At 40.6% G+C, this 23,399-nt stretch overlaps 1 protein-coding gene across 2 annotated transcripts in view; it reads left to right on the top strand.

Moving 5' to 3' along the window:
* Positions 1-22,523, top strand: part of IGF2BP3 (insulin like growth factor 2 mRNA binding protein 3) — a 116,742-nt gene extending 94,219 nt beyond the window's left edge. For both annotated transcript variants that reach the window (XM_050892462.1, XM_050892463.1), the window contains exons 12-16: positions 11,459-11,578; positions 15,693-15,767; positions 19,477-19,608; positions 20,958-21,071; positions 21,987-22,523. In XM_050892462.1, the coding sequence (XP_050748419.1) occupies positions 11,459-11,578; positions 15,693-15,767; positions 19,477-19,608; positions 20,958-21,071; positions 21,987-22,088 (543 nt within the window). In that variant the 3' untranslated portion in view covers positions 22,089-22,523. The remainder of the gene's footprint in view (positions 1-11,458; positions 11,579-15,692; positions 15,768-19,476; positions 19,609-20,957; positions 21,072-21,986) is intronic.
* The last annotated feature ends 876 nt before the right edge of the window (positions 22,524-23,399 follow it).

Raw genomic sequence — 23,399 nt, forward strand, 5'->3', positions numbered from 1 at the left:
TACTGTCAAACGGGCATGATTTTACTCTTATGATCCTGGTGATATGATAAAACTAATGGGTTTTTTGATGAATGCGTGCCCTTGTGTGACCATAGTAAGGACCAGTAGCTGTTCTGTGCCTATTTGCAGCTGATGTCTTGTCCAGCTGCTTTTGGGCCTGGAGAACCACCACTTTCTGTTTATCCTTAAATCTTTCTCCTTAACTCTGCACTTAAATGCTTGTATGTGTTGCAGTTCTGACACAATTGCAAATAGTTTTGTTAGTCTGCCCACTGTCACTCATAATGAATGTCATGAGCTGAGTACTTGCATAAAGAATTGGGATTTGTATGAGGAGAATAAGATTCTGAAAAAGTGAATATGCCCCATGCTTACGTTTTCCAGAAGATACGTTGCCACAAAAAATGTTTTAGAAAGCATCCCAGCCAAACTGCTTCAGATGTAGTGTTGTACTGCTCAAAGCTGTTTTGATGAAGTTGTTGCTTCTGTCTTCTGAACTTTGGGGAGAATATGCACATACTTGTCTCTCAAGAATAGAGTTTGTTCTCATGCAACACTGAAGATTTTAAAGCTCCAAACAAACAAGAAATCCTTGTCTTAGAGTTCAACTGTGTACAGTCATGCAATTAAATACACCTGGCCCATCTACTGGGGTTAAGTGGGTTGCACCCTTCCTTTTATAACTGAAACTTTGCATGTTTAATTGTACATCTGACTGCATTTCTTTTGTAGCCTTTGGGTTTGAAATTTGGCATCCCAAGGGTATGGGGGAAGGAGGGCTAACCTGTGGAGAGCTCATCCTGCCCTTGAATGTCCTGAAACAGGGCAGTAGAATTAATTCTCTCTCTGTCGCATGGCAGATGTACTCAAACATGTAGGAAGGTGAGAAGTAGACAGCTTTCCTCCACAAGACGAGTTCACGCCAGCTCTCTCCTGCATCTGTAAGGTCCTGTAAGAGACAGCTGAAATTCTGCTGTGTGAAAGTTAGGTAAGGTGAAGAGACGCTCCTCCGCTCGCAGTAGGACTGCTTTCTCTACTGGTCTTTTTGCACACCCATTTTAGCTTCTGGAAGCTCTACCCTCAAAATGCACTCTTTCTAACCTTTTCTTTAGCCTCACAGTTAATTTTCAGGTTATGTGATATGCATAGAGGCTTTTAGGAAGGGGGGGGGGGGGGAAGAAAGAAAAGAAAAAGGTAGTTTCCTACAGTAAACAAAACCAAGAAATCAAACGACCTTTTTGTGATGACAAAAAAAGTCTTGTACAGCTAGGCTGATAGGTTGCTTTCCTTTATTCTTTTTGCCATCTCTTGAAAGTTTTTGTTGCAGGTGAGGAACATGCCAATGGAAAACTTTCTCCTTAGAAGATGTTGTGGTCAAGAGAGAGATTCCTTCTTTATTCTCCAGTAATTTGCTTAAATAATAATAGTAAAGAAGAGATCTTCTATATCGCATAGATGTAAGAGAAGAAATAACTGTATTGTGCTTTTGGCAGGAAAGAAAAGTAATTTAAAATGAAAAATTGCTTCATTGAGGGCCTTCATTTGATGCCCTGAGCATAGATGAGAGACAAGGAAGAGGAAAAACTGTCCTATGTTTCCAGGTACTTTGACTCTTACTTGGTGGAGTTGGGCTCCTTTGGATGTCTGGGTTTGATAGGATTAGCTCGCGCAACTGTTACGTCTAAACTACCCAGGGGTAGTAATGTATGTACATCTATAATGTGTGTAGTCGTAAGTGGCTTTGCCCTAATTTGGCTAGCTTGTTAAGCAGTAGATGATTTTGTGAGGAGCTGTCCTACAGCCAAAAGAGGATGTGGTTTTGGGGGGTGAAGAAGGATTTGCCAGTGTTTTTACAAAATGTTTTTATATCAGTGAAATGAAAACCATACATGTGCAGTGCACACTTTTGAGGGCGGCACTATAGGACAACAGCATTGTCTGAAAAAAACACTACCAGCTAATTAGACTTCTTTGAAGATTGTAACCTCAGTGCCTTGAATACACCTTTCCTGCTGCTTTGTTTCTTAAATTCATTAATGATGTATTTTTGCCAACTAAGAAATTTGCTCCATGGTGCATAATATTGTGGGATTGTTCTGCGCTGCGGAGAAAATGGTTGGTCCTCCCGCCGCCTCGAAGTCTTCTGCTCCTACCATGCTGTGTTGGCAGGGACCCATGTCCGGAGTAATCAGAAAATATTCTGCCTCTGGAGATGGACTGGCCCCCAGTGAGGGAAGCAAAAATGCAATTGGCACTGTGTGATGTACAAAGATCTGGCAAGTTGACAGTTGGTATCTTTTCCAAGGTGTTGAAGCCTCCAGTTATTCTTAATAGCTCTTTTTACAGTTCTGAGGTTGTCATAATGCAAATAGTATCACTTGCTAACTAGTAATGCACACTTTTTAAAATAAAAATGGTGGCTTCCTCGCTGCAGGTTTGAATACTTGTAGTGATATTTGTAGTTCCTTGGGACAAGAGATAAGAATTTGTGTTGATCCCCTGCTCCCAGATTATTGTTGTGGGAAGAAGATTTAGTTGGCGTTCCCTTGAACATCTCAGACTCCCAAGCTCTAAGTACCAGGCTCAGCATCTTCTGAATGTTAAACTAAATGGGAAATTTAATTCCTTAAGGTGCCAAATAATATTTTGTTACTACAGTGTGCTGAGCTCCTTCAGGCCAGAAACAAAAATAGGTCAAGTCCTCATTCTGGTGTAGCTGGCTCCATCTCTGGTTTGTTTGTTCGTTCGTTAAACATGATGGAAAAATAAGTGACCTTTCTGTGTTTTCACAACCTGTTTTCCTTGTAGCTGCCAAGGAATCTGAGAGCTGTGTCTTTGTAAACCAGAGCTGATGAGTACCTGTGTATCTTAAAGCCACAGATTTCATGGGCAACTTCTAGGAGTCTGGAGTACTCATGTGGCTGGTGTGTCACAGCCACAATTTTCGAAGTGTTTCTATACATAAGCACTTTTGTTTTGGTGGTTGTGCAGTGTTGCAACACCAAATACCTATGTTTGCTGCTTGTGAATGACCAGCAAAATTCCTGCTTACGTAGTTTCACAATCTGTTCCTTTGATTTCTGCTTTTGGCTGTCTATTCAGAATAAAAGGTGGCAGATTGCTTTTTTTTGGCATTGTGGCCAATCAGATTTTGCAAAAACAAAAAGTTCATGCCATGTTCAGAAATATGTCAGACCTGTTCCTGCTTGTGAAATGCCTTATAACCAGCCTGCCAGAAAATGTTCCTTCTCTGCTTCTGTGATTTCTACCCCCTTGCTCCTGGCTAGGTTTTCATGTTGGAAACACTTCTGATAGGTGCGGTCCTGTTTGTGACTTCTAGTAGTCTGAGGAGATCCCCATGGCTTGCCAGGTAGAAGACGACGGTGATGAAAAGTACTAAAGTTGAGAGCCAAGAAGTGGAGTGAGTAGTAATAAGTGAGATGATTTTAGTAGCATCTCACTTAAGGTACTGACCATTGTGTAATAACCAGCTGTGTTTGAGGTTCAGGTGTTGAAATGCAGTAGTCCACAAATTGGAAATGCAGACAGGGGTTATTGCTTAGGTTTTCAACCAAGAGGAGAGGACCAGCTCAGCTAGCTGGACAGAAGGCTCCCACCCGCACGGTGTTCTTTCTGGGTGTCCAGGACTGATGGGCGGGAAGAGGTAGAGCTGCATGGCCTTGCCGTGGGCTGATTGCTTCAGAAAGGGTCATGCTCTTGGTTCATCTAGTGACATGAGTATTTCTCACACGATGCAGCAGTAATGCTTGCAGGGTAAGGGGGAGCCCACTCTGCTCTGAACACAGCAGGTTGCCAGCCCAGAGACCCAGACGGTGGAGGGAGGTGGTGTGATGAGCTCCTGGCCACACTAGGAGAAGGTTGCTGCAAGCATGATGTTGAAGCTGCTGTGGGGGAGTTCCTTGTCGTACTTGGAAATCCTTCACACCACTCCTGCCTCTCGCATCAGTCTGGGGTTCGTGTGAAGATGAAGCCCTAGGTGGACGGTGGCAGTACAGTTTGTGCATGGGAAAATGGGTGATGCTTCAGGGCGCCTGCAGTGAATTTAAAAATACACTTTGCTGCTTTTAAATTATGTTTTGCTAACTCTTGACTGACTGAATTCAGCAGTGAAGAACTCTTTGTTACCTTCTGAGTGTACTCCTGGCTTTTCAGGTAGTGAATATGGCAGAAAGTTTTAGACTCACAGCATGGGCTTAAATCTGTTTTAAATAAACCCAGAAAGCTCGGAGGGTGGGGGGAGCTCAGGCTTCAGTTTGTTAACCTACACTGGCAGCACCACTTTAGCTGATGTACAAGATGGTGACCCAAGAGGCATTTGCAACGATGTTGTAAAACTGTGGATCATATTAGACCTATCTTCCAAGACTTTACATAAGTTTTCCTTAATAAGCCTCTTGTTTCCAACGAAGGCTTAGACTTTTAGCGTTAGTATTGGAAAATGAATACATTAGGATTTCTTTCACTGGTGTCAAAAGCTTATTTTTTATTAATGCATTGAATCCTACTGGAATGTCTTCAAGGGTACTTGGCTTAATGTTGGTTTCCCCTTGCTGCAAGTTTTTATTACTAAATAAATAAGAGCATTTAGTATAGCTGTAAGCCAGGATAATTCTTCACAGTGCATTGCAAAAACATGGTTTAAATTTTGGCTTTGAGTCTGGTAGAGGGTTTGAATAAAACGATACCTCACTTCCTGACAAAGTTTAGGGTACTCTGAAGACCAAGTGAGTCATCTGTAAATCAGCCTTGCCTCGGTGATGGTGAACATGGCAGTAGGGAAGGGGGAGAATGGCAAAAGAGAACTTTTTAATGCAGTCATCTACTGGTTGTATTTTTTTACTTTACGAAGTGGATTTGTTTACTATTTAAAACCAAGAAAACACCAATAACCCACTAGGCTAGATGGTAGCCAAACATTGGCTGAGACTGTTCCATGTAGCCTTAAAATAGTTTTTAATTATTTCCCTCACAGCTAAAAAAAAATGATGCTGGCTAGAAATGGATAACATGACTTTGTGACTTAAAATAAATGTCTTGTCCTAAGGTAATTCATTTGCAACACATTTAGAGTAAATGAAAACATGTACTGGAGATGCATAATGGGCTTAGAAACCAGCAAAGAACTGATTCTGCTGCCATTGATGTCTGGCACAAAATCCTATTTACTTCAGTAAGTACAATATTTTTAAAGATTTACAACCTTATCCCAAATGTTGCCATGGATTTACCAATCACATACATTTGAAGGAGCAAGGGGTCTATGGAAACACTTAAAAACATGACTGGAAAAAAATTTGTACTGTTGGCAGGCTTGCAGAGAAAGACTGAGATTAATGCTCAAGTTAACACGAGGGGCATAAATAACAAACATGCCCCCTTACTAGCCCTGCAATGGGTGGGATCACACGCTTATGCTGACTGAAGGAGCCGTGGACTGACCTAGCAGCAGTGTCAGCTGAAAGCAAGAGAGGGGTGTTCATCTTGGGGAAGAACTGAGGAGGCAAAATTCCATTCTTTTTTTTTTTTTTTTTTTTTGGTGGTGTTGGGGTTTTTTGTGGGTTTGTGTTTGTGTGTGGTTTTGGGTTTGGGTTTTTGTGTGGGGGTTTGTGTTTTTTTGTTTTGTTTTTTTTAAATACCATTCCCCAGATACAATGTCCACTCCCCCAACTCTGGCGGTTTGGGACCTACTTTTTTACCTACCACCATCTATTTGAAGAATCATAGCCTTATTTTTCTGAGTTTTCATCCTTGCCTGGCTGTGCTTTCGCTGTTATGCAAGTGTGAGATGATGAGGAATGCTTTTCCTTCTGATGACCTATCAGGTAAGGGAAAAGTTCTCCTTCTTGTGTGTGATTTTGGGCAGTTTGTAGGACTGATGCACTAGGCCTTGGCAGAAGTGGTGTTACATTAAGCTTATCCTAAGGGCAGCCTGTTGGGCTCTACAGATCTTTCTAACTGCAAGCAAGAGCTGCAGAAAGAAGAGTGAATGTGCAAATTTTCTTGGCTGGGAGTCGTCAGCTTCTAGCTCTGGTGTGGAGCAGTAGACCTCGTGCTGAAGGGCATGGGACAATATCCCAAGGAGGGGAAGAGCCTCACCCCAGCTGAGGCTCTGGAAACTAAGAAATGACTGCTCTGCTAAGCCAGTTTGCTAAGAGTAAACTATAAAGTGGTAGGGATGGCAGCAGAGAAGTGATTCTCCTGGGAAGATCTTCTGTAGGGCTGCAGAGTCTGGTTGGAGTGAAGGCCATCATCCTGACGGTACCCGCAGTGCAGGGGCTCCAGGGAAGCCCAGTGTAATGGGGAAGCAGCCAGGGGTAACAGGAGTTAGGAACAGGTTAGGCTAGATCTTCCATGGAGGTGGTGGGAATTTAAAAAAGAAATAATTTAAAAAAAAAAAAAAAAAAAGAAATAGTTGGTATGCACTGTTAGGCTAGGGACAGATGGCTGGTGTTCAGGGACTTGCAGGAGGTATGGAAGGAGGTGTATCCAAGCTGCTACAGGAAAAAGAGTTGGACTAGTCTAAAATGTTAGAGCTACTGGTGTGCAGAAGCAGTTGCTTAGCTTCATCCAATGGGGTAGATTAATTTACCTCTCTGTGTTAGATCAGTTTTCAATCATGATTTAAATGAGCAAGCAGGAAATCTGATTTAAGTTGGCTTATCAAGTTTTACATCTGTACTTTAGTTACCTTTCTGAAAGCCTTAGTGTAGTCTGTACCATCACAGCTACCCTTTGCTAACATAGTGAATATATCTTTCTACTTAAACAAGTATGCAGTTTACCATTTGCTTTGATTAATATATTTTTTCCATTTTCTGTTAAAAAAGTTGAATGGTGCTTTTCTTATTTGCTTGATTAATTTTTAACTTCTGATTTTCAGCAGGCTACTTCTGGATGGAAATCGGAATCCAATTAGTGAACAAAAACAGCACTTAAAATTGTTTTCATTAGTTAAATGTGCTGGATATGGACGAAAATGCCTTATCAAGCCTGTTTCGTGTTTAAAGCATACTGATTTTTGTAGAAACAAAGTATTATCAGCTGTTTATGAACTGAATTAATTGTTTCTGGTCACCATGCTCTTCAAGAATCTGTTTCTTAGAACTAAGAAAACTTGGTTTCTGAATCTCGGTTTCTGGAGGTTTTGTTGTTTGTTTTTTGTGGTTTTTTTTTTTAATTCTGAGAAACTAAGCTCTCCATCTGAGTGAACACCCTGGTGTTGTCTAACTGTGTGCCCCAGCTATGTGAGACACAAACTTCTCTCCCTAAAGCCATGTTCCTCAAGTGTATGCAGGCCTCCTGTCCCACCGCCCAGAAGAGTATGTAGCTTGCTTTATACTGTTGGACTGTTCAACATTAGGGTGGACTAGTCCTGAGCCCACCCCACAAATATTGCTCGGGCAGAAGAGGTGGTCTGTGCATCACAGACCTCTGAGACAGTTACAAATTAGGGTGGATGTATGGCCCATACATCCTGGAGAATCTAGGTTACTATTTTAAAAGATTTCCCCCCCCCCCCATTTCTGTCAGTTCTCGGGGCTGGGCTGGTCTTGAATAAACTATTTTCTTATGTGTGGGGAAAATAAAGTGAATGGGGGAAGAGGAGAAAATTGCACAGAATTTTCCATGTACAGGAGACCTTACTGTTGTCAAAAATTAGTTGATGACTAATTCCGTGACTTACTGAACTTTACAACTTCAGTAACGAATGCACACTACTTTAACATCTAGACTGAAGAGTATTCAAATTTAAAACTATACCGTTAAGGCCCTTAAGATTATGAAGTAAAAAAGATGAACTGCAGGATGCTCTCTAGAGTCATTACAGAAAGATATTCTACAAGATATATATATACACATATATATTTTAGTTTTTAAATTTTAAGTATATGTTTAAGCAAACTTGGCCTTGTTAAGGGAGTGAACGCTGAAGCTCAGATTCCACACAGTGGGAAATTAGTTCCCTAAATTTAATGCTTCTAACATATGTTTAAGATCTAGGAATCTATTTCTGATATAACTCATGCTAGAAGTTCCTGGAAAGCTCTATGACTTATGTGGCGTGGCATGGGGAAGATTAAATTATAGTTGATTTTCTTCCATCCTAAGATCCCCAGAAGCATCTGTAAGATTGATGGGTGGTGTAGTCATTGCATTATGTTTTGATGTGTTTCTCTTGGAGGATAGTCTTCCAGTAAATACAAAAGGATTTTAAAATTATTGTGGGTAAGGAGGTGGACAGATAATAAATTGAACTTGATGTTATGATACTCTCTTAAAAGCCTTAGCTAGACTTGAAAAAAGAAAAAGCTGGTGGTTTTGATGTTCATGTTTTAAAACAAATCAAACGGTATGGTTTTTTGAGTGGTTAAAAAATCAGTGTGGGTAAGGAAATGGACATAATCTCTCTAAGTCCTGTGTGATGTTATACTGGATATGAGTTTGATTATACATATGTGCCAATGTGCTTCTGCAGACAAGAATTCGAAAAATGACAATGTATAAACAGTTCAGTGTCGACAGATTCTCCACTGTTCCTTAATAAACATATATCACTATTACACCAAAACGGAAGTTTAATGTTAAAGAACCTCACTCACACAAAAATAATTAAAAAAAAGTCCTTTAGGGAAAAAAAGTTGAAATGTATCAACAAGTCACAATTATGAGGAGGGATGGGGGGAGAGCGCTACAGTGAGCTGACTGTACAGTTGGAAAGACACATGTACATCTTCTGTCTTTCATTGCCTTTGCCCATGTTTCATGTTTAAGGGTGAGGCAGCAGAAAGGAATTTCAGTGGTGAATTGAATCTAGCCAAGAAAGTGGCTTGAAATCAAGCTTTGGGAAGAAGAGGGGAAAACTCTGCTGCAGGCAGATGGGCAACAGAGGGAAGGCAGGAAATATCTGCAAACAAAAGTAATGAAGTTTGATTTGTTTCTATGGTAGAGAAATGTGTCTAGAGGTGGCTTTAGGTAGAAGCTGTGTAAATTCTTGAAAACCAAGTCAAGTTACATGTTTGATTTGTGGCAGTGTTGTCTGAATTAGCTGCAAAGTTTGTGTGCGTTAGCTCAAAGTTTAGCTGGAAGAGGGTGGCTGGAGTTGCATGTGGGAGGGAAAACTCTGGCAGTGGACTTTTGCAGGAGCTGGAGCATGTGTGGACAATCGAAGGCAAGGGGTCAAGGAGATGAGCGAGCAAGGGGTGGCTAAGCTGTCTGCACCTGGATTGGAAAGAAAGGTTGCCTCTACACCCAGTGCAGTTAGTATGGGTCCTTGCAACAAAACTGGAAAAAAACAAATGCCTCATGAATTTGTATCCATTTAGAAACAGTTTTCCAAAGTGGTGAGATCAACCAAGTACCTATTTCATTTCCAAATTACTGGAAATCTTGCTGGATTCACAATGAACATGTAAAAGGATTTACTATGAGTACACTCACAGGATGTTTGTAATAATAGGAGGAGAAAATGAGTAATCTTCTGGAAAGCAGTTTAACATATATACTGAAGTGACTGGTATCTTTCATTACAAATACGTAGTTTCAGGGCGTAGTTTTGAGATCATTTTAAACTGATCTATAGGCAGATTAAAAGGGGTGTTCCCACCTTTTCCCATGCCCTGACCTAATTGTTGTTGCTTCCTCCCTTGTTCCAGGACTGCTGTTTGTGTAGCTCTCTGGTTATTCGGGTCAGGGACCCACTGCCTGCCTTAAAAATCAGCTGGATCTGCAATCCTGCTGGCCACAAAGTACGCAGGGCAGTGGGGAGGCTGGGTGTAGAGGGCTGCAACCTGAGTCCAGGGAAAATGTGGGCTTAAACCAGCATAAACTGACTGTGAATCCTGATGCCTTGTACGTGTGAAAACACAGGGTAAATTGTGCAACTGTTGCGATCACCTGAAGCGACTGGCAGAATGTGTTTCTATTCTCAATATCCTATTTTGGGGTTTCTTCACCTGGTACATGGAGCTGTGCCTGGAATTTGTTTCCCCTGAGGTTACAGTTGACTTGTGTTTACCAAAAATAAAGTGGTAAAACTTGGAAACAAGCATTTTGTTCCGATTTGTTTACGGTTAATGCACTGGGACTTTGCTTCCCCTTGAAAGAAGTTACTGAAACTTAAAAATAAGTGGAGATAGCTTTTTTAGGATTGCAGCTGCTTTTTGCTTTGTGTTGCATATAGCATATTTTTTTTTCTGAAAATATCCCAGAAAAAGCTGCTTTGGTGAGCTTCCGTATGTGGGTCTGTATCCCTACCAAAATATACAAGTGAGCAAAGCTAAATGAGCACGGTTGGTCCCATGTGCTCTGCTTGTGGGTGCTCGGGCTGGTCTGCATGGTGGGCACCAAGAAAGTGAGGATGAGGATGGCTGCGTTGCCTTCAAATACCTCTGCAGGAAAAAGGGCTTGTTGGCTTTGTCTTGTTGAGGATGAGCAAAACAAATTTTGAAAATACCTAAGAGGGCTACATAGAGGAAGAAATGCTTTAAAAGGGAGGGGTCTTAAATATCTCCTAGTTCAAAAGTATTTCACACAAACCTTTCTTTGAGAAGTAACCCTGACGTAAGTGGATGGATTAATGGTATGGTGGCATAGTGGGTACTCGGTGGTGCCCCATTAGTCCGAGACGACCTCTTCTGAAATTGGTAAAATAGTTATGGCTTATTGTGGCATATGTAACCCTGCAGTTCAATCATCGCTATGCAGCACGTAGAGAGGATCTCAAGTGTTATATTTTGCTCTCCAGCTGGGGCGTCTGCTTGAAAGCACTAGGAAGCTGCAGTGGTGCCTGATATCCAGTGGGTGCAATGTTAGGGTCCTCTCGTTTTTAAGAACGCCTAATCTGGCATTTAATTTACTAGCCTGCTTGAGGCCTGCTGCCAAGGCTCCAACTGTTGCATAATGTTACACAGGAGGAATCGCTGGCAGTTTTCAAGCTGGCTATCATTCCAGATCACTCCCACACAAAGGAAATTGTAACATATATGTAACTCTGAGGCTTTTTGTGCCACTCAGCACAATCTAAAATTAAAAAAATAACTAGGAAAACTAGAAAGTGTTTGCCTGCTCAGGCTGTAGCCCCTCTGCTTGTAGCAGCCTCACTTGCAGTCTTGCATGTAGAAGAGAACCCAGACAGCGACAGGTAAGAACGAAAGCCTCGCAAAGAAGCAACACCTCAATCGTTTTTTAAAAGCCTAGGCATTAAAATTGCAAGTATTTTATAAAAGATGAAAGAATCCTCTTTTGGCTCAAACTGTTCTTTCATGTTCTGTGAATTTCGTGATTCCCAGAAAAAGCCAGACCCTTAATATTCAGACATCACAGGGCATCATAAGATTTTCCCCTCATTTCCATGCATGCCTGTTCTGTACCCGTTTTCCTGTCAGTCTGATTCGTAATGTTCAAAAACATTCACTGCATATTTCCTTCTTCCCCACAGCAACAGCCCGAGTCTGAGACTGTTCATCTGTTCATCCCAGCCTTGGCAGTTGGAGCTATTATTGGCAAGCAGGGACAGCACATTAAACAACTTTCTCGTTTTGCAGGCGCATCTATTAAGGTATTATTACACTGACTAACTTTCTGTCTATTCTACATGACACTTTCAGCAAGTTTGCACAAGCCGTGTTTTCATGAATGTCCTCCCCCACTCCGTGCTTAGAATGTGATGTGATAAATGGTACATTTGTTTATAAATCATCTTTTAATCTTCCTTGAGACAAGATAATTAGAAGCATGTTTTCAAACGTCTCCTGAGGTGTGAAATATAAGCTGCAAAGAAAACGACTTTGGTGGTCTTGATTTCTTAGAAACAGACTTAAGTCTTAATGATGTAGTGCTTAAAGGCTTTCTTCTTGCTTTTGGTAAAGTGAAAATTGGGGAGGTAAATTCCCCTTCTAAAAGGAGCAGCACAGGTGAAGTCTCCTACTGCTGTGGCTGCTCTTGCTCTGTTCCAGATGGATCAGTCTGGGCTGTCAAGCTCAGATGGCTCCACGCTGAAGCATTCATGTTTTAAAATCTCCCATGTACTCCAAGTTCCTGGGGTCGGTCAGTTCTTTAACATCATGTTTACCTCGGCACCCTGCTTTAACATCCAGCTGTTTGTGTGTTGACCACCTCAATGTAGCTAAGAACAAGATGGTTTGCAGAGGCTGACCTAATGGAAGTGTAAGTTTGAATTTTAGTCAATCTGGTGAAATCCTCCTTGGCTGTGTATAGGGGTTAGTACCAGTTGCAGTTGTAGGGAGGCCTTGGATTTCTGCTACTAATGCCATTGTAACCACAAATATCTTCTCTAGATGCTTGAGCTTTCTTCTTGTAAATAGCCAGTTCTGCTATTCTGTGCTGTAAAGGTAATGTTTTGGCCTAAATTAAAAAAGAAAAAAGTACAGTGCGTAGCTTTCTTATGTGCTGTTAGATTGACATTTTCCTGTACAGATGAAGCAAACATTTTCTTCTCAGTTCTCTTTTTGCTCAGATGTCGGCTGTTTAGTGAGTGCTATGGTAGGGATCTGCCAAAGGTCGGGGCAGAGGGGCAGGAGCTGGCTATGCTGAGTTGAGCTTGGTGAAGCCAGTGAGGCTGGCCTTGGCTTTTGGAAGGTGTTCATCTAAGTGTGCAGAGCAAAATAATTGGGGAACCCTGATGAATGAGTTTTGTTTGTGGTTTGCTGAATGCCGATCCATTTACTGGCCAGTCAACCAACTGGCACGCTGCCTAATTCCATCCTTTATTGAGCAGTACATTAAATAGTTGTTATACTACCCAGATGGTTTACATTAGAGCACTAATAATCATATTTTTAGGGGAAAAAATGGAATAGAAGAAAGTGAGAATTGTTGATTTTTATCAAATCTGTCTTACATGTGATACATCACACCTCCATGCATTTCCTCTTTCTCTCTCCATTCCCATAGTTTGTATCTAAAGATTAAGTGGTATATGGAAGGCACTGCTAGGTGGAGAGAGAAATGTGAAGTAACCTGGACCTCCAAGAACCCGTCCAAACTAGTTCTTTAGTTGGTCCTTGGAAGACAGTTTAGTGGAAAGGGAGTTTCCCGTGTTTCTCACGCATCTGGCTAACAGTAGCCTCAGGCTTCCTCCACTAGCTGGCACCCCTCTACCCAATGCATTTAACATATCTGTATTAATTGAAATTCAGTTAAAAGTTTCCTAAAGCTCTGGTCTTTTGCTCCTTCGGTAGGAATAAAGTAAAGAAGATTTTTGTGGAAATAGGATTAAATCTTAACAGAACTGTGCAGATACAGGGTATGCTCGCTAAATTGGGAAGTTGCATGTATGCTTATCAACTAAAATAAAAATGCAACTTCATCTGTAATCTGACAGAACAACATGGAGCAGCACGCTTGCTTCTGTGTGGAAGTGTTAAATATGACAGTTAGTAGTAACTTATTCAAAACGTCTGAACTTCCCTCGTGTTGAGCACCTGCCCTTTATCATAACTTCTGAGCAAAATAATAAACTGTGAATCATCAAGGAATCTGTGCTTTTAGCTAAGAGTTGGAGGAAGTGCTGCCTGAGTAACTTTTAACTTGCCAAACTGTAGTAATTGTACTTTGTGGAGGAAGTAAGTCTTTGTGCATGACACTCTGAACTTGTTTTGAGTTGTGCTGTACATTGTTACAGATGAAAATGTTTTACATCCCCGTGCATCTTCTCTGTGCTCGTTCTGAGCTTTGTAGATCTGATGAAACTCGTTAGCCATGAAGTAAGACTAAATAAACTGGAGATGCACAGAGGTTCTGCATAAGGCTGCGGTGTCCAGCCCGCCACTTCAGAGGTGCACGTGACTGTTGATGAGCTCAGGTTGTGTGCCTGTGCTGGGGGTCATTGCTTGGTAATGCAGGCTCGGTGCCGGGCTCCAGCAGGCTGAATTATTCAGCAAAGGAGCTAGGCAGAGATTTGTGTGCTGTCTGCTGCCCACCCTGTACTACAGTGCTGGGACCTGTTGGGAACCATTGGCATCTCCTTGGTTATAAATTATTCCCGGAGTAGCCCTTCCTGTCTCTGAAGGAGCTGGGATGAGCGTTACAGGTTTTGGGTGGTGAAGTTGTCAGCTTCTGACTTGGCATATGGAAGACCGGTTGTTTTCTGGTTAGGAATGTAGAACTATTTCTCTCAGAAGTTAAAAATTCACCACTTGGATACTATTTGTATGCATATAACTTCTCCTTCCAAGAGCAGATAGACAAAATTAACACTGAAGTCTCATAGGTTGCCCCTTCAGACATTGAAATGTTAGTTGGTATATGTTTCTTTCACAGCCCTCAGCCATGTCTTACTCCAGCTGCTGAGAACAGGACATTCTAAGATAAAAGCAAAGCAAGGAATGTCCCAGAACATTTAAACGTGTGTAAGGTGTAACAAAGGCTTGATGGAAAACATTTTTCCTAAAATTTCAATAAAGTCACTGGTGTTCACTAAGAAAACATGAGGTGACTGAGAGACAAACTACAATGTCCACTTTACATGAATGGCAATTATCAGGCTGAGCTCTGTTCAGTTAGCTGCCTCCAAATGTGCCTTGAAATTTTGCCCCTCTAAAATACTTGTGTTCCAAAGAATGAATGGATTTAGTCTGTGCTTGCTCTTGCCACAACATCATGTCATTATAAATGTACTTCTGTAAAATGAATGTGTATTTTTAGATATAGCCAATTGGAATGCAGAAATCATATGAAAAATAAATATGCAAACCAGATAACTAGTATGTAATGTCTTCTCCATCTTAGGGTACAATATGAATAATTACATAAACTTTCGTTAGCAAAATTCTTTAGTGAAAATGATGCATGGTGACTGGTAATTTGTCTGAAATAAACTACAGCTGTTAAATATGAATAACATCCCTATGCCAACAGCTAAGATGAAATCCTGTAGTGTTTAATATATTGCCCATTCAACAGCGGCTATGTAATACTAGATGCAACAATGGAAATGTCAGTTGTGATAAACAAAAGATTAATCCAGAATGTCAGAGGCTAGTTTGAATTATTTAATGCCACTGGAGTCTGAGAACAACACCCACAGAAATCTTACTTTTGTGGTGACATGAACTGCTAAAGACCCTACAGGCGTCTCTGTCTCAGCTCTGGTGGAGCTTAATTTTTATTTGGGTCACACAAATAAATGTCTGTAGATACAAACCCCTTGGAAACTGTGAACTCATTGTCCAGTATAGAGAAATGTTTTGGATCTGATTAGTTACAACAGTAAAATGATCTTCTGTTCTCAGGGGGATGGATGCAAACTTTTGCTAGCAAGCAAAACTTGTTAGAAAGATTATTTAAGTTAGCAGGTAGGGATGAGAATCTCAGTCTATTAACCATACTTGTCTTTTTGAAGGCTACACGTCTTACATCACTCATAGCCACATGAAAACGGCTTGTGGGATTTTGCCATATGTGGATGAGTAGCTATGCCTTTAATTTTCAGAAGTAAATTTGCTTATGATTTAGCCAATTTCTCCGTATTTCATTATAGCTAATTAATGCACTTTAAAGAGAACAAACCCGTCATGACTGAAGTGTAATGCTGCTGCTGTAATGAATAATTTTTCACTCTTGAACAGAATGTGAGACTGAAACGGGGAGGAGGTGGCTTTAAACTATTCCTTCAAAAGACAGCTACCAAAAGCTATGTTTATCCATTCCAGATTGCCCCTGCTGAAGGACCAGATGCCAAGCTGAGAATGGTTATCATCACTGGACCTCCAGAAGCTCAGTTCAAGGTACAACATATAAAAACTTGTCAGTCTGTAGTGGCCTTTGGACTGTAAGGGACAATACTGAAAACAAAAGACTTGGTTCCAAGCACCATTTTATTCAGAATTTTAGTAAACACTTGGTTTTTGCTTTGCTTTTGCTGAAAGGTATCTCATGAACATGAGTAATACAGTACTGTCAGAGGCCACGTTCTGGTCACCTGAAAAACTGGTGGGAGTATCATGTAAGTTAGAATCAAGTCTAGCATGAAAAATATGGCCATATTACATTCCTAATTTTCCCTTTTATCTACAAGCACAATAGTTCAGTCTTTCTAGCTTGTCTTAATACATGCAACAGTTTAGTGTGTTTAATTGAAATAACAAAGCTGACAAGATGAGAGACTGAGTCTTCCCAGGTTCCTGTTGCATGCCAAATGGAAAATGCTTTTTGGGTAGCTCTACAGATAAATGCAAGATTTCTAATTGTATTTCCACTACACCTACAAGGAGATGCTCAACCTGATTATCCCATTTCTGTTCAAATTGAGTTCTGGAGTGGCCTTCTGCCTTAAGTGCCAAGGGATAAATCTAGTTACCCCAAAAGGAGTTGACCATGTTAGGAGTGATGCAGACAGCTCAGTGCAGCAGCCTGGCCTCATCACAGATGAGGCCCAGAGCAAGTAGAAAGTCACTTGAGAGTTCATGTCCCGGCATCATTCTCTTGCCTGTTCTTGTTTTTGTCTTTGTATTTTTGCTTCAGGGCATCTTGCAAGAAGGAGGTACACAAACTTCAGGCGTATCTAGAATCGGTTTCATTAATGCCTTTAGGAATTTTGGAGAAGTATCAGGGCAGGTATTTTGCAGTGGTAATAGTGAACTAGATGCATTTGGGATTATTGCTCAGTTACCATATACATTTGATAAGCTATTGAAGGCAAAGCATAATTTGGAAGCTCTGCCTCCTTGAGGTTTTCTGTGTGCACGTGGGCTTGGCCACATGGCATGTTCCACATATGGGGTGCTCTTGTGATCTGGGATCAGCACAAGGTCAGTTTCTGGCTACCTTTCCTTTCCATCAGATATCAGTGAACTTACCCTCAAGCAGTAGCAGGCCGAAGTAGATTTGGGCATCCCTTATCCTGACTTTTCATTGTAGGCAAAGGCTTGTCCTCAGGCTTCCTCCCTAAGATAGACTTGGAGTCCCACAGAGTTCTTTTGCCAGCTCTTCTCCCCAACCTGGATCATGCAAGGAGGAAAGTCTCCCTTTTCTGCACCCTATAGGTTGGTTAAAACCACATCAATCAGCCACTTCTCTACACTTGGGCTTCTGCTTGCGAAGAGGGATCAATACACTAGCACAGCCGATGCTCCTGAGTATGCTGGTCTTGTGAAGGAGAGGGGTTATCCCTTGGGGCTTTCTTCAGCTCCAGTCTTCATAGTCTTTTACTACTTTGAGCAATGCCCTCTTGACTGAGATGGGCAGAGGCAGAGTTCAGTCCTTTCTTTTATCACCACTGTTAACCTGAAGCATGCCTTACAGTCAGGGCCAAGCTTCATTAATGCTGTCCTTAAGCTCTGTTTAAGAAGAGTCTTCTCTGTCTTTGAGCATAGGCTATTGCTTGTTAGGCACCAAGAATGTAATTTAGGTGCACAACAACTCGAAGAGGGAATAGCTGCTGCTCAGATGAGTAACCAGCTCTCGGAGAGGTGGCGTCATCCCAGAGCCTGTTGGCATCCTTTCCCTACTACATTGTGTTCTGCTGCCTGTGATTCATGTCCGTGGTAGCTGCAGTGGCTGCACCCCTTTCTTCCTCAGCTGCAGTAGCCTGAGGATGTTGCGGTTTGCAGGGCTATTTATTAGCAAGGCAACGGGAAAAGAATATGCCACTGCTGCAGTGCTCCCTAGAGTTTAGGCATACCTGTGACACCAATATTCAGAGATGATCGTGTTGCCTTGGATCTGCGACACGTGCAAGCAAAGTGGAATCTAGTGTAGACAACATATTTCAGTCACTATTTTACTGTGAAGGAGCTGCAGCCCAGCTAGGTTGCTCCCTTTCCTTAGACTTTTTCAAGAGCTGAAAGATTTAGGATGTTGGAAATACATTTAGTATCACTTTTAAAAGTCAACACCCCACCTTGCTTTATAATTCAGCAGTAACGCATGCTTTTTTCCTACAGTACCTTTCCCACTGAGCCCTGCAGCCTGTGCAAGTTGTTGAGGTGTTAAGCACATGAAAAGCATTGCTATTGAAATGAAAAGGGCTATGCTGGCTACTGTCTGTCTCTAACAACTTTGGAAATAGTTTCAAAATTTCCAGCTTGAGATGATGGCTGGGAGTAGTAGTTTATCTGCTCTCGGCAAACCCTTTTGAAGTGTTTTCCTGGAGCAGCAATCTCTGATTCTAGGGGCTGTTGATAGTGCCAGAACATGGTAGTTGTACCGAGTTTTTGTATGGCTTTTTTGTGTAGTCTTTTGTCTCACTGGAAGGATGACAGCTTTTGTCCTCTGACAGGGTCCCACGACCTGCAGTATCCCGTCTAGCTCAAAGCCATGCGCTACAGATTTTTCCATACTCTTCAGGTAGAGCCTGACTTACCCAAAATACTGAGTACTTTCAGCTCCAAGGTCACAAAATGTCTTTCATCTTACCCATTCTAGAGTAGCATGAACTTGAGTAGGCTTTTAGGACATGAGCTAGAAATAAGACAAAATAAGCTGCCACTGTTTAAAATAATTATCATATCATGCAATCTTTTCGGACTTTTCATCTTCCATTACAGTGGTGGCCTGTAAGATGGTTGGATTTAGCATGTACACAGTGACAGGGCTGGTGAGCATGATTTAAAGAAGGCGATAAAGAATCTGAACTGGAAAGGCTTTGCGGTCCTAGGTTTATGGTCTTTACAGAGCATCTCTCTTCAGTATTTCAACAGAAATATTCTTTTGATGCCTCTAGGAGATGCAGAGTAGAAGATCTGGTTACCATTTTTCAAGAATTCACTGATGCATGGCAGTGAATAAGGAAATAAATGTGTTTAAAAATCAGCAAGATTCATGAGCTTAGTCTCAGTGGACGTTCTTCTTGCTACCTGGCACTTGCATGTTCCCCAGAAAAGGGAACTGTGTGCTGGTTGGAGTAATACTGTTCCCATGGTGCTATTTAGATCTAAGCAGTTTGATTTTTCACTTCAGAAAATTGAGCAAGCTCAGATTTATTTATTTTTAAACAGTATGTTGTAATGGATTGTAAAAGTAAGCTGTTTGCTGTAATTGGAGTCTTTATCCCATGACTTGTTTGGGGGGGTGGCTTTTTTTTTTTTTTTCAGTTTAGCATCCTTAAAAGAATGGGTTTCTGAGCCAATTAATTGCATTCTGTGCTTCTGGGTGTAATAACAAATGCTTCAGCCAGACGGTTCTTCTCTCCACCACTCTTTACCTCTACAGAGATGCAATAGTTTCTTTTAAAAGCAATATTTCTACTGAAAAGCATAATAATAATAATCTCTGTTAAATTGCTCCATGATTCCCTGGTTTGTCATGCAGTCTTTAAAGTTCTACAGTGGTGCTTCCTGGTTTGGTACAAAGACTTCTTTTAGAAAAATAGTTATTGTATTTATTAGGGAAAACACTTTGCCAGGGTTGTGTACTGAGAATTCTCCTTTCTGTGGAATTTCTTGAAGTTAACTAGACTTCAATAAGTGCATGCTCTAACTGAAAGCATTTTTGCAGGCTCAAGGGAGAATCTATGGAAAACTTAAAGAAGAAAATTTCTTTGGACCTAAAGAAGAAGTGAAACTTGAGGCTCATATAAAAGTGCCATCCTATGCTGCTGGTAGAGTTATTGGTAAAGGAGGCAAAACAGTAAGTAGCTGAAATAAAACTTTTAGTGTTGTTCAGTTATGTTTCTTATTTCAGTGAGTATATATAAGGCTTAAACATTTAGCTAACTAATAGCTAATGCTTTGAAGTTACGTTACAGCAGGTGCCATTTTCTTAGCTGTGCTTGTTAAGCTTTCCTTTCTTCTAGCGTGGAGACAAGAGAAGCCGATCTCATAGAATGATTTATTTCATCTAAAAAAAAAAAAAAAAAAGTCTAACGAAAATCAATAGTCCCAGTCAGACCGGCAGGGCTTTCATTAACAGAAATGTAGTTCTTCCATTTAGAATGAATACGTTCCCACTCAAGACCTGCTTCTGTGAACCTTAGCTTATGCCAGATTTCGCAAAAAGATTTCACTAATCTCATTTAATTAAAATAAAATCCAATGTGTCCAAAGGTGGCATTTGTGGCCAAAACTGAGTGAAAGCATAATTTCTAAATAAGTGGTAGGAAATTAAGACACGTTCAGACCTCAATATTACCAAAAAAAAATTTTTTTTGCTTCAACTTAATTGATGGCATTTCTTAGGCTCAGTTTGTTGCATAAAATAACATCACTGAGATTTTTTCAATCCTGAAAAGGTGCTGGTATTCTAGCATTTTCATATGGTTGTAAGTCAGGAGCTAGCTGATATTTGCAAAGAAATGGTTCAGTCTTGGGTCTCCATCCTTGAGTGCAATGAGGTCTTGAAGTTAAGTGTCAGGAGGCAATGTGGCCTCTTTCATTACTTGCAGTGGTAAGAGGTTTAAGGACAACCATCTCTGAAAAGTTGTTCATCTAAAACGTTTTTGATTAAATAATGCTATGCATTTCTAAAATAAAATGAGTGTAAACGGGACAAAGACTGTAACCTTACCTCTGCTTAACACTATGGAAGCTGATAGGCTACTGAAAATAATAATAACACTTCTCACTGTTCTGTTTGGAGTTCTCCATCTTGTGGGGGTTTTTCAAGGAAAAATGTATAAATACTTTGACTTTTTTTTTCTTCCCTACATTATACATTGTATGAGTTTTCTGACCTTAAACTTGTAAACTCAACTGTAAATACTGTGGCATCTATTTGCTTTTTTAAGTCATGTATTTAACACCTTCTGTGTGTTGTATTTAGTCTTTAAAACACTTCTACAAACCTAGAGAACTTGGTGCTAATTTATGTTAGAGACACAAGAGGCTCATCTTGCAGAGTGCACACTGCTGCACAAAGATGCTTTCTGTTAGTGGGTTTCTTTTTTTTAAAGGATGATGTTTCTGTGGTCAGCAGTATCTTTGAGGCTTGGTGGTTGTGGGATATTTGTTTAAGATTTTCTGACTTCTATCTACTTATAGGTAAATGAGCTTCAAAACTTGACAAGTGCAGAAGTTGTAGTCCCTCGTGACCAGACACCTGATGAAAATGATCAGGTGGTTGTGAAAATAACTGGTCACTTCTATGCATGCCAGGTAGGAGGACTGGAATGAACTTCTGTATGACCTTGATGTTTCCACGGTCTGTCTTTTTATATCCATGTGCAGAGCCAAGGGATGGAAGACTTTTACTCAGAATACAGAAAGCACTGCTTGCCAGGCTCCTCTAGATGTCTTGCTGCAATAAACTTTCCTCATGCCTGTGAGAGATTTATAACAATATTGCACCGTTACATATGTAAAACAATCTCCTTAAATTCTCCTATCGATATATGTAGGCTCTGGCACTGCTAAAACTTTCAAAGCAAAAGAAAACCTAAGTTGTGATTGGACTGAAATTCAGATGGAAGGGAGATACAAGCCATCTCTCAGTACCTGGCAAGAACTGCACCTATATATACAATTTGTCCACATCACCCAATCTGTTGATTTAATGTCATAAAAGGATCACAAGATTCCTTCCCTCACTTAACTCTTGTATCAAAAGGAATTGTTTTGAACTTTTACTACAGGTGACTTGTAGTTCAGAAGGGAGTGGGAGGGCTGGTAAGTCCTGTAAGTCTGACCTTCTGGATTCCCTGGTGTATAAAAAAAAAATTGTCCACTCTCTATTAAAACAGTGGTTTTTATAAAACATTAGTATCTCCAGAGGAGTAAAATGAAAGTAGCCTGTAGCTTCAATAATCTTAATGCTGGTAGTCATCTTCCTATGCTCATGCTTTCTATATTACAGATATGAAAACTGACCATGCGGGTAGTTGCGGTAGGTGGAAAAAGAAGAAAAATTAAAAATTAAGTTGTACATCATGACTAACCCAAGTGTATTTTAACTAATGAGTAATCCTGTCAGTACTAGCAACTTAGTTATTCCAGATTTATAGTCGGTTGTAAACAGCAGTCGCTGCAGCGTGGCGTCATGATGGGTTGTTTCTTCTTCTTTATGTCCTTCAGCTTGCTCAGAGAAAAATTCAGGAAATACTGGCTCAGGTAAGAAGGCAGCAGCAACAGCAAAAAACATTGCAAAGCGGACAGCCTCAGCCAAGACGAAAATAAAGGTTTAGGAAATGGCCCATCAGAGACAGATGCCAGACCAAAGACAGACTGTGCGACAGAGAGACGGGTGGTGAGCACCTGTTGAAGTTATATGCAGAAGATCCACCAAGCCAATCACCTGTTTGAGGACCAGGCAACCGTTGAACGCTGTCTCTGAGAATGTATTCTTTAGGCTCTCTCAAACTTTTGAAACCCAGCTTTAAAATAAGGACCCCTTCACTTCCCTTTTGTTCTATTCTCACAATTTAACATAAACTCGTTAGTCTTTTTTATTGTTCTTATTATTCCCCAACAATTTTAGAACTTGGTTTAATGAAGCTTTCTCTTCTGAGTTCACTGGTTTAAAAAAAAAAAAAGAAAAGAAAAAAGAAAAAAAACAAAAAAAAAGGCATTGCTCTTATAGGTCCAGTTGTAAAAGAAGAAACACATTTGGAGGGTGGGATTGCGGGTGGGCTGGGGTTAGAGCAAGGGTATCGACAAGAGTTTAAGTGTTAGTCCCAATGTTGAAACAAGTGGCATTTTTTAAAAAGAATTTGGTTGCATTTTTACATAACACTGCCATGAATAACCTAAGGGAAGTGTTGAATGGTGTTGGCCAGGGCATAAAAAGATAAATATGCATTTTACTAAACTACCTCAGGCATTTAGTACCTCAATGAGAAATTGTTCCTTTTTTGCTTTTTTTTTTTTGGTATTTTGTATACTTTATAAAGCTAATAGTTCTTGAGCATTTTATTTTTTTAAAAAAAATTAAAATTTGATCAGCCACCAGCCAGGAGTACTACAGACTTATCGGGGAAAAATATAGTAGAGCACTTCTAGCTGCTGGCTGATGGGAGTAAGGTGGGTAAAAAAAACATAGCCTCAGATTTTCTGAGGGTTTCAACACCATCATTTGTTTAAAAAAAAAAAAAAATTCAGTGAATGTTCAAAAGATAGTGAATGATGCCAACATTCTGATAGCAGCAATGCCGTTTAGTTTTCTTTTAAGATGGGATGAAAAAGTTTGTGACGGTACTTTTTTGGGAACAGGACAAGGAAGTGATGGCAAGAGGCTGGGGTTGGGGGAAAAATTTAGAAGGCTGCAAGAGGCTGAATTTTTTTTTTGTGCTACTTGATTGAATGCATGAACCCTTTGTGCCTTTGACCATCACTACCTAATAATGCTACATTTAACCATTTGCAGCCCATTTGGACTTTGCCATTTTGTTCAAAGAGCAAGCTTCATCTTCAGTTTGATAGAACACTTGATCTGCTAGAGCGTATTTGAGGCCACGAGGGTCTCTGCTGTCTGCAGATCACATCATACTG

This window comes from Gymnogyps californianus, chromosome 2 (genome assembly GCF_018139145.2).
Source record: "Gymnogyps californianus isolate 813 chromosome 2, ASM1813914v2, whole genome shotgun sequence".
Lineage (NCBI taxonomy): Eukaryota > Metazoa > Chordata > Aves > Accipitriformes > Cathartidae > Gymnogyps > Gymnogyps californianus.